This window comes from Pan paniscus, chromosome 19, assembly GCF_029289425.2.
Source record: "Pan paniscus chromosome 19, NHGRI_mPanPan1-v2.0_pri, whole genome shotgun sequence".
Taxonomy (NCBI): Eukaryota; Metazoa; Chordata; class Mammalia; order Primates; family Hominidae; genus Pan; species Pan paniscus.
The window spans coordinates 76992112-77003776 of NC_073268.2; the positions used below are offsets into that span (position 1 = coordinate 76992112).

General features: G+C 37.8%; 1 protein-coding gene across 10 annotated transcripts in view; it reads left to right on the forward strand.

Moving 5' to 3' along the window:
• BCAS3 (BCAS3 microtubule associated cell migration factor) overlaps nt 1–11665 on the forward strand; it is a 717859-nt gene that overhangs the window by 118345 nt on the left and 587849 nt on the right. For all 10 annotated transcript variants that reach the window (XM_063599306.1, XM_063599304.1, XM_063599309.1 and 7 more), the window contains one exon: nt 11571–11643. In XM_063599306.1, coding sequence (XP_063455376.1) covers nt 11571–11643 — 73 coding nt within the window. The remainder of the gene's footprint in view (nt 1–11570; nt 11644–11665) is intronic.

The window sequence follows — 11665 nt, forward strand, 5'->3', positions numbered from 1 at the left end:
TCTTCTTGGTTTAAGCTAGGTTGTATTTTTCCAGGAATTTATCCGTCTCTTCTAGGTTTTCTAGTTTACATGCATAAAGGTGTTCATAGTAGTCTTGGATGATCATTTGTATTTCGTGTCAGTTGTAATATCTCCTGTTTCGTTTCCTAGTGAGGTTATTTGGATTTTCTCTCTTCTTTTCTTGGTTAATCTTGCTAATGATCTATCAATTTTATTTATCTTTTCTAAGAACCAGCTTTTTGTTTATCTTTTGTATTTTTTTTTCCAATTTCATTTATTTCTGCTCTGATCTTTGTTATTTCCTTTCTTCTGCTGGGTTTGGGTTTGGTTTGTTCTTGTTTCTCTAGTTCCTTGAGGTGTGACCTTAGAATGTCAGTTTGTGCTCTTTCAGGCTTTTTGATTTAGGCATTTAGGGCTGTGAACTTTCCTCTTAGCACCACCTTTGCTATATCCCAGAGGTTTTGTTTTTGTTTTTATTTTACTTTTTTGAGACAGAGTCGCGCTCTGTTTCCCATGCTGGAGTGCTGTGGCGTGATCTCGGCTCACTGCAACAGGTTCAAGCGATTCTCCTGCTTCAGCCTCCTGAGTAGCTGGGATTACAGGTGTGTGCCACCATGCCCAGCTAATTCTTTGTATTTTTAGTAGAGATGGGGTTTCACCACCTTGGCCAGGCTGGTCTTGAACTTCTGGCCTCAAGTGATCCACCCACCTTGACCTCCCAAAGTGCTGGGATTACAAGCATAAGCCACCGTGCTTGGCCGTTTTCCTTCTTTTTTAAGTCTGTATAATCCGTTTCAACATACCACATTTTCTTTATCCATTCATCTATCAGTAGACTTTTGGGTTGTTTCCATCTGTCGGCTATTTGGAATAATGCTGCAGTGAACATAGTTGTGCAAGAGTTTGCTACATTTATTTTTACTTTTATTTATTTATTTATTTATTTATTTATTTTTTTGTGGGGTGGGAAACAAGATCTTGCCATGTTGTCCAGGCTGGCCTTGAGCTCCTGGGCCCAAGCAGTTCTCCTGTCCGGCCTCCTGAGTAGCTGGGACTACAGGTGTGTAGCACCACACCTGACTACATTTATTTATTTATTTATTTATTTACTTTTAATTTATTATACTTTAAGTTCTGGGATACATGTGCAGAATGTGCATGTTTGTTACATAGGTATACACATGCTATGGTGGTTTGCTGCACCTGTCAACCTGTCATCTACATTAGGTATTTCTCCTAATGCTATCCCTCTCCTAGCCCCCCACCTCCCGACAGGCCCTGGTGTATGATGTCCTTCTCTCTGTGTGCATGTGTTCTCACTGTTCAACTCACACTTATCAGTGAGAACACGTGGTGTTTTAATTAATAAGCTTTATTTCTTATTCACAGAAAAATTAAGCAGAAAATAGAGTTTCCCAGCCTGGGCAACATGGCGAGACCCCGTTTCTGCAAAAAAATACAAAAATTAGCCAGGCATGGTGATGTGTGCCTGTAGTCCCAGCTACTCAGGAGGCTAAGGTGAGAGGATCATTTGAGCTGGAAGGTGGAAGTTTCAGTGAGTTGAGATTGTGCCACTGCACTCCAGCTTGGGCGATAGTGTGAGACCCTGTCTCAAACAAACAAAAACACACAGAGTTTCTGTATACCCCTGACCCTGCCCAGGCACTACCTCTTCCCACTTCCCACTTTTTGTATCATAGTGGTACATTTGTTACAAGTGATGATCCTACACTGACACATTATTATTCCCCAAAGTCCCTAATTGACATTAGGATTCTCTTGGTCTACATTCTAGAAATTTTCATAAATGTGTAATGATGCATTTCACAAATGTATAGTGAAATAATAATCCACCATTTTAGCATCATACAGAAAAGTTTCAGTTAAAACTTAAAACTTAGAAGTCCTTAAATTCCTCTGTGCTCTGCTTATTCATGTCTTCCTCCTAATTCCTGCAACCATTGATCTTTTTACTGTCCCCATAGTTTTATCTTTCCCAAAATGTCATGTAGTTGGTAACATATGATATATAGCCTTTTTATATTGGCTTCTTTCAATGAGCAATATGCATTTAACATTCCTTCATTTCGTTTTATGGCTTGATAGCTCATTTCTTTTTAGTCTGTTGTTTGGATATATTACAGTTTATTTATCCATTCATCTGCTGAAGAACATAACATGTTGGTCGCATCCAAGTTTTGGCAATTATAAATAAAGCTGTCATAAACATCGTGTGCAGGTTTTTGTGTGGACAAACGTCTTCAGTTCATTTTGGTAATTACCAAGGAGTGTGATTTCAGCATTGTATGGTAAGAGTATGTTTAGTTTTGTAAGAAACTGCCAAACTCCTCCAATGTGGCTGTGCTCTTTGGCATTCCCATTAGCAGTATGTGAAAAGTGTCACTTGCGTCCTCTTCAGTATTTGGTGTTGTCAGTGTTCTGGAATTTGGTCGTTCTGGTAGCTGTGCAATGGTATCTCATTGTTTTAGTCTATAATTCCATAATAACATATAACTTCGAGCATATTTTCATATGCTTGTTTTTATGTGTATCTTCTTGGGTGAGGGTGACCTCAGGTCTTTTGCCCATAGTGTTTTCTTATTGTTGAATTTTAAGATTCCTTTGTATTGGCTAACAATCCTTTTATCAGATGTGTTTTTTGCAAATGTTTTCTAGTCTGTAGCTTGTCTTCTCATTCTTTTTACTTTTGCTTTTTACATGTACTTTTTAAAATAGCAAACCAAAATTATTTAATATTAAAGAAAACCATTTTTAAAGCAATTCTAGCAAGAAGTTTTCTCTTTATTCTGTCTTCTATTAAAAAAATCTTATTTTGAAACAATTACAGACTTACAGGAAGTTGCAAAAATACTACAGAGCAGTCCAGTGTATCCTTGTGTGTACATAATTCCATGCCATTTTATCACATTCACCACCAGCACAATCAAGATACAGCACTGTTCCGTCACCACAAAGATCTCCCTTATGCTACCTCCCTGCAACATCCCCAGCCCTTGAGAACAATTTTTCTCCATCCTTATTTTGTCATTCAAGACTGTTACATAGTAGAATTATACAATATGTAAGTTTTTTGAAATTAGTGTTGTTTTTTTTTTTGGAGACAGAGTCTTACTCTGTCACCCAGGCTGGAGTGCAGTGGCCTGATCTTGGCTCCCTGCAGCCTCTGCCTCCTGGAGTCAAGCAATTCTTGTGCCTCAGCCTCCTGAGTAGCTGGAATTACAGGTGCGCGCCACTACGCCTGGCTAATTTTTTTCTTTTCTTTTTTTTTTTTTTTTTTTTAGTAGAACTGGGGTTTCACCATGTTGGCCAGGCTGGTCTTGAATTCCTGACCTCAAATGATCTGCCTGCCTCGGCCTCCCAAAGTGCTGGGATTATAGGCATGAGCCAATGAGACACCGTGCCTGGCTGAGATTAGCTTTTTTACTAGTACAGTGCTCTTGAGGTATATCCAAGTTGTTTAGTCTATCAGTAGTTAATTCCTTTTTAATTTCGATTAGTATTTCCTGGTATGGATGTACCATTCATCTGTTGAGGGACATCCAGGGGTGATTTTGACTCTTACATCTAAACCTGCTATTAACATTTGTTCACAAGTTTTTCTGTGAACACAAGTTTTTATTTTTCTGGGATAAATGCCAAGTACTGTGATTGCTGGGATGTTTTGTTTTTTTAATTTTTGTTTGGACAAAAGTCTTCAGTTCATTTTGGTAATTACCAAGGAGTGATGATTGCGGCATTTTATATTTCCGCTGTGGCATTTTATATTTCCACTAGCAATGTATGAGACATCTAGTTTCTTCTCATCTTTGTCAGCATTTACTATTGTCATAATCCTTTGTTTGAGCTCCTCTAGTAGGTATGTAGTGATATCTCACTGTGCTCTTAATTTACATTTCCCTAATGACTTTTCCTGTGCTGATTTGCCATCCATCTCTTCTTTCCAGTGAAGTATCTCTTAATGTCTTTGCCCATTTTCTAATTGGATCGTTGTTTTACTGTTGAGTTGTGAGATTATATATTTGAGATTTGAGTCATTTGTCAGATATGTTTTTTGCAAGTATTTTTTCAAGTGTGGATGTAGCTTGTGCTTTCATTCTTCTATCATGGTCTTTGATAGAGCAAAATTTATAATTTTAATTAAATCCAATTAATTGATTTTAAAAATTATCTTATGGATCATACTTTTTAGTATCTTGTGTGGGACTTCATCAAACTCTGTATCCTGCAGATTTTCTTCCATATTTTCTTCTGAAAGTTGTATAGTTTTACATTTAAATCTGTGATCAATTTTGTGTTAATTTGTGGTAAATGTGAGATTTAATTTTTTTTTATGGACATCCAGTTGTTCCAGGGTCATTTGTTGACTATTCTTCCTCCATTGAATTGCTTTTATACTTTTGTAAAGAAAATCATTTGGCCATATTTGTGTGGTCTATTTCTGTGTTTTCTTTTTTTCCTTTAATCTATGTGTCTATTCCTCTGCTAGTACCACTAACTCTTATTTACTATAGTTATATAACTCCTGAAATATGATAGAGTGATTTCCTCTATTTTCTTCTTTTGTTAAACTTGTTTTAGCTATTCTAGCTCCCTTACCTTTCCATAAAATTTTAGAATACTCATGTTTATAATTGCAAAAAAATCTTGCTGGATTTTTGGTAGGAATTGCATTAAACTTTATATCAGTTATATATCTCCATGTATTTAGGTTGTCTTTTGTTTGTTTTATCAGCATTTAGTAGTTTTCAGTACATAAGTCCTGTACATGTTTAATCAATTTATAGTTCAGTATTTAGATTTCTTTTGAACAAGTATAAGTGCTACTGTACTTTAAATCTCAATTTTCATGTGTCCATGATAGTATATACTTTTGTATGCTGATCTTATAGCCTGTGACTTGCTGGACTGATTCTAGTTTTTTTTTAATTTTTTTTGTTGATTCCTCTGTAATTTTTATGTAACCAATCATGTTATCTGTAAATAGGGAGTTTTATTTCTTCCTTTCTGGTCTATGACTTTTACTTTGTTTGCTGCCTTATTATACTAGATAGAACTTCCAGTACTCTATTGAAAAACAGTAGTGAGAGTGGACACTCTTGCTTTATATCTGACCTCAGAGGAAAAGCATTTAGTTTGTGTGATGTTCGCTGAAAGATTTTGTGTTAAGTTATATCATCTAATACCTGGAGCAACCACTTGAATTCCCGATCCTATAACAATCTGTTTCTTCTCTGGTAGCTTATAGAAGCTTTTCTGTGTTATCACTGTCTTGAAACAATGTACTCTGATATTGGTCTGTTTCATGTACTGTGCTAGAACCTGAAGAAGCTGATAAAATCATAGTTTTTTGTTCTGGGGAAACTTTTTTAATTATTTCATGGGTGATTTTCTCCTGTTTTCTCTGTTCTCTCTTTTGGAACTTCTGTCATCTATGTATTGACTGTTTGGACTGTCTGAGCCCATCCTTTTCAATTTCTTGTGTGTAAAAATGCTCTTTTCTTCTCTTGTGTTTTTGCTCTTCTCTCTGGGAAATTTTCTTAAATTTGCCTCTGATTCATGTGTTGAGTTTAAAAACAATATATGCCTGCCTGTAATCCCAGCACTTTGTGAGGCCAAGGCAAGCAGATCACCTGAGGTCAGGAGTTTGAGACCAGCCTCTACTAAAAATACAAAAATTAGCCGGGCATGGTGGCACGTGCCTGTAGTCCCAGCTACTTGGGAGGCTGAGGCAGGAGAATTGCTTGAATCTGGGAGGTGGAGGTTACAGTGAGCCAAAATCACGCCACTGCACTCCAGCCTGTGCAACAGAGTGAGACTCCGTCTCAAAAAAAAAAAAAAAATATATATATATATATATATGCACACACATATATTTATATAAATACAAATACACACACATACATACATATATATATATATATCCCCTTGTTTTTATCATTCTTCAAGAGCTCTCTTTTATTCTCCAAGCGTCTATCTTTTTAATTCTTATTTTGTTCCATGTCTGCAGTATCTTCTCTTACATCATGGAAATGATTAATGACAATTTTTAATTTTTATTGTGTTCTTCCTGTGTAGTATTAGATACTTTCCAGATGACTGTTAATCCTTGGCTGTTTGCACATGATTGTCAGTGGCAAACTGAAAAGCTAATTGAAAACATTGCATATCTGCTTGTCGACTTTGTTTTTTTGAGATGGAGTTTCACTCTTGTTGCCCAGGCTGGAGTGCAATGGTGCCATCTGGGCTCACTGCAAACTCTGCCTCCTGGGTTCAAGCGATTCTCCTGCCTCAGCCTCCCGAGTGGCTGGAATTATAGACACCCGGCTAATTTTGTATTTTTAGTAGAGATGGGGTTTCACCACATTGGCCAGGCTGGTCTTGAACTCCTGACCTCCGCCTCGGCCTCCTAAAATGCTGAGATTACAGGCGTGAGCCACTGTGCCCAGTCTATTTGTCGACTTTTAACTTTATTGTGAGGTGCTTTGGTTGTGTTGTTTGTTTGTTGGAACCCTCTGATGGATAGTATATTTTAGTCTTTCCTCTTGGACTTGTTAACATGTCCCAGAAAAGACTTACAAGTGCCCACCTAAAGGATAAGGTTCTGGTGCTAGTGTCCTGGAAGCCCCATGGGAAAGGCGACATGAAGGATGATGAAGGGATGTTTCAATATTAAGTATTAATGTTGTCATTTAATCTTCTTCACTTTTTTGTTTTGCATTCACCTTTACCCAGTGTCCTTCTGTCTGTCTCTAGAGAGTAACCTTTCAGCCTTGTGCTGGGAACGGGGAAGATGAGTTGCCTAACAGGGTAAAGGTCTTAGCATCGATGTGTTTTTCAGATAGCCGATATCAAATCTAGTCTTCTTTATTTTAGCTTCATCTCCCATCAAATCTAGTACCTGGTATTATCAGTTATTGTGCCTTTTAAAGATTCTGCGATGTAAAGTAATTTGGGCGTCAGGTTTTTTCCCCCATGCACAACCTTGAACTTTTAAGATTGCTAAGTCAGTCATCAGTCATCTATTTCCAAAATTTGTTGGGGTTATATATTTTTAAAGTACATTTAATTTAATATTTTTTTCCTAGAATTTTCTGAAGGTATAAAATGAAATTCATGTCTTCAGTCTACCATCTTAACTCAGAAGTTGAAACAACCATTTACTTGTTTCTTCTGGCATTTGCCTTCTTATTTAAAAACAAAGGAAAAATTTTGGGGGAAATTTATATATTCACATGGTTTGAAAATGAAAAAGCACAAAGTATATAATGAAAAGTTTCTTCTATCCTTCATTTTTTTTCATTTTCCCTCTCATAAGTAACTATTACGATTTTTTTTTTTTTTTTTTTGAGACGGAGTTTCACTCTTGTTGCCCAGGCTGGAGTGCAATGGCATGATCTCGGCTCACCACAACCTCTGCTTCCCGGGTTTGAGCGATTCTCCTGCCTCAGCCTCTTGAGTAGCTGGGATTACAGGCATGCACCACCACGCTCGGCTAATTTTTTGTATTTTTAGTAGAGACAGGGTTTCTCCATGTTGGTCAAGCTGGTCTCGAACTCCTGATCTCAGGTGATCTGCCCGCCACGGCCTCCCAAAGTGCTGGGATTACAGGAGTGAGCCACTGCGCCCGGCCACTATTACGATTTTTATATGTCCTCGTGGAGTTCGTATATGCATGTATACGTATATGCAGGTCTTTTTTTCTCTTCTTTGTAAAAAAGGTAGTATATTGGCTGGGCGTGGTGGCTCACACCTGTAATCCCAGCACTTTGGGAGGCTGAGGCGGGTGGATCATGAGGTCAGGAGTTCGAGACCAGCCTGGCCAACATGGTGAAACCCCATCTCTACTAAAAATACAAAAAATAGCTGGGCATGGTGGCAGGTGCCTGTAATCCCACCTACTCGGGAGGCTGAGGCAGGAGAATCGTTTGAACCTTGGAGACAGAGGTTGCAGTGTGCCGAGATCATGCCATTGCACTCCAGCCTTGGGGAGACTCCATCTCAAAAGAAAAACAAAAACACACACACAAAAAACAAAAGGTAGTATATTGTTCTGTATCTTCCTATGGTTGTATGTATTCCTTTTTTCCACTTTATATCTTCTATCTCATTCCATGTTTTTACAGTGTAATTCGTTGTGTTGTTTTGCAGCGGTAGGAAATATTCCATTGTAACTTGATTTTTTTTCAGTCTTTTGCTATTATAAACAATACTGTTGTGAATCTTATATACAAGTTATTTCTCTCATGTCTGAGTATATGTGTAGGGTGAACTTGGATTAAGGGGTATTTGTATTTCAATTTTGATTAATATGGTGAGAAAATTTAATCAAATTTTTGGATTTTTTAAGGAGCTCTTAAATAAGTGTCAATATATGTAGTTAAATTTAGTTATATAGTCCTTTTTATTTTAGCTTCATCTCCTATCACGTTTAGTACCTGCTATTGTCAATTATTGTGGCTTTTAAAGATCCTGTGATGTAAACTAATTTGAGTGTCGGGTTTTTTTTTTTTTCCCCCAAGCACTACCTTGCACTTTTACTTCTGACTGCTGCATCAGTCATCAGTCTGACTTAGCATGTTTAAGTAAATACACACACACACACACTCACACAATTTTAAAGATATATAGTTATCGTTATATAAATAACATATTTATATGTATATAAATATATGTAGTTAAAAAATTTTAAGTGGAAAATGTCTGACTTATTTAAAGGTAGTGTGAATAGTGCGATGATCCCTAAGGAACCCACCAGTCATCATTTTATGACTATTCTTGTTTCATTAGCATTTATTTCCCTCCCTCTAGATTATTTTGAACCCTTCCTAGATATCATATCAGTTTATTGGTTAACATTCCCTCACTTGTTTCTAAAAGATAAGGTATCTTAAAAATGTAACCACAGTATTGTAGGGGAGGAAAACTTCTCTGACCTCTCAGGGTCTCTGGGTGGGCCAAAAAATTAAACTGACATAAGATAAATTAACAGGAGAAAAGCATACAAATTTTTATTTCATAAAATTTACATGTGCATATGTGTCCAAACAGGGAAATGAAGACTTAAGGAAGTGGCGGCTGGACGCGGTGGCTCACGCCTGTAATCCCAGCACTTTGGGAGGCCGAGGCAGGAGGATTGCTTGAACTCAGGAGTTCAAGATCAGCCTGGGCAACACGGTGAAACCCCGGCTCTACTAAAATACAAAAAAATTAGCCAGGCATGGTGGCGGGCACCTGTAATCCCAGCTACTCGGAAGGCTGAGGCAGGAGAATAGCTCGAACCTGGGAGGCGGAGGTTGCAGCAAGCCCAGATCTGCCATGGCACTCCAGCCTGGGTGACAGAGTGAGACTCCATCTGTAAAAAAAAAAGAGAAGTGACTCAGCCTAAGTTTTTTTTTTTTTTTTTGAGACGGAGCCTTGCTCTGTCCCTCAGGATGGAGTGCTGGCGTTGGCATGATCTTGGCTCACTGTAACCTCTGCCTCCCGGGTTCAAGCTAGTCTCCTGCCTCAGCCTCCCAAGTAGCTGGGATTACAGCGCCTGCCTCCATGCTCGCGCTAATTTTTATATTTTTGTTTTTTGTTTTTTTTTTTTAAACTAGAGATGGGGTTTCACCATGTTGTCCAGGCTGGTCTCGCATCCTGACCTCAGGTGATCCACCCGCCTCGGCCTCCCAAAGTGCTGGGATTACAGGCGTGAGCCACTGTGCCCGGCTTCGGCCTAAATTATTACATGCTAGGTTGAACAAAGAATGACATTTATGGAAAAGTATCTGGGAAGTTAAGGGCTAGTTTAACAATGTTCATTTATACAGATTTCTTTCATCCTTGCCTTCACATCTCTGGTGATTAAAATGTTTCTTCTTGGTATGTAGGAAGGTCATCTTTCACTTGGGGGCTTCCTTTCAGGAATCAAAGAGCCGGTCACCGTGTCTTTCTTACATCTGCTGTTTTTCAAATGCTTTTAGCCCAAATAATCAATATGCCAAAGAGGCATATTTTGGAGTGGTTTGTCCTGAGCTCCTTAATATCATTATCAATATAGTTTTAAGGAATTTCTGTCATGTGTGAGGTTGAGCATTTTTTCTTCTTAATCTTTTTTTTTTTTTTTTTTTTTTTTTTTGAGACTGATTCTTGCTCTGTCATCCAGGCTGGAATGCAGTGGCACAATTATAGCTCACTGCAGCCCCCAACTCTGGGGGCTCAAAGGGTCCTCCTACTTCAGCCTCCTGAGTAACTAGGGCTACAGGAGTGTGCCACCATACCCAACTAATTTTTTGTTTTTATTGTTTGTAGATACAGAGTTTTGCCCTGTCTCAAGTGATCCTCCTGCCTCAGCCTCCCAAAGTATTGAGAGTACAGGCGTAAGCAGACACAGAGCACCTTTTCATATGATTCAGAACCATTTATATTTCCTGACTTTACTTTTTTTGCTTCTTGTTCATATTATATTGGTTTTGTATCCTGTAATATTGTTGAGTTCACTTACTATTATTATGTGGACTTAGGACTTGATGGGAGCAGCAACTCTGGATATTCTTGTATTATTATTGCTGTTAATAGGAATACTCTGAACCATTACCTGTGACATTTGCTGTAGATCTTTTGTAGATGATCATTATTAGGTTAAAAAAGATATTTTTGTTATTTTTTTTTGTTCATATGATTAGGTATAGAGTCTAATTGAATGCTTTTTCTGCATCTGCTGAAATATTAATATCATTAATTACATTAATAGATTTTATACTGCCAAACTATTACTGTTGCTTAGGTAAATCTAATTCGGTTATGAGAGTTTATTTTTTTCATATATGTGGCTATTTAATTTGCTGATATTTTGTTTAGGATTTTTACAACTATGTATATCAATGGGAATGACCTATAGTTTTATAATTTTCTTGTCTTGAACTACCTTTATTTAGTTTTGACATCAATATTATTACTAGTTTTAGGTAATTAGTTGGTGGGGTATGGGATGGTTTTCTGATCTCATGGGGAAGGTGTATAATTGAAATTGGTGCCAGTAGAAACTTAAAAAAAATGCCAGTTCAGGCTGGCCATTGTGGCTCTCGCCTGTAATCCCAGCACTTTGGGAGGTTGAGGCGGGTGGATCACCTGAGGTCAGGAGTGTGAGACCAGGCTGACCAACATGGCGAAACCCTGTCTCTACTAAAAATACAAAAATTAGGCTGGCATGGTGGTACGTGCCTGTAGTCCCAGCTACTCAGAAGGCTGAGGCAGGAGAATTGTTTGAACCCGGGAGGCAGAGGTTGCAGTGAGCTGCGATCGCGCCACTGCACTCCAGCCTGGGTGACAGAGCGAGACTCTGTCTCAAAAAAAAAAAAAAAATGCTGGTTCAGTTTTTAAAATGATTACATATATATAATATATGATGATTTTATATAGTAGCTTTTCTTCTTTTTATTCAATTGTATAAATTATGTCAACTTATAATGAATACTTCTCCTTTTCAAGTATTTTGAAAGCATGAAAATAGTGGGAATTATACAATAATATTCCTCAAAGCTTACAATTTATTTTATCCTTCCTGTCAGGTGCTCAAAAATGTGATAACTTTGCTGAAAAAAGACCCCTCCTTGGTGTTTGTAAGAGCATTGGATCTTCTGGGTAAGGAAATTTTAAAAATTCT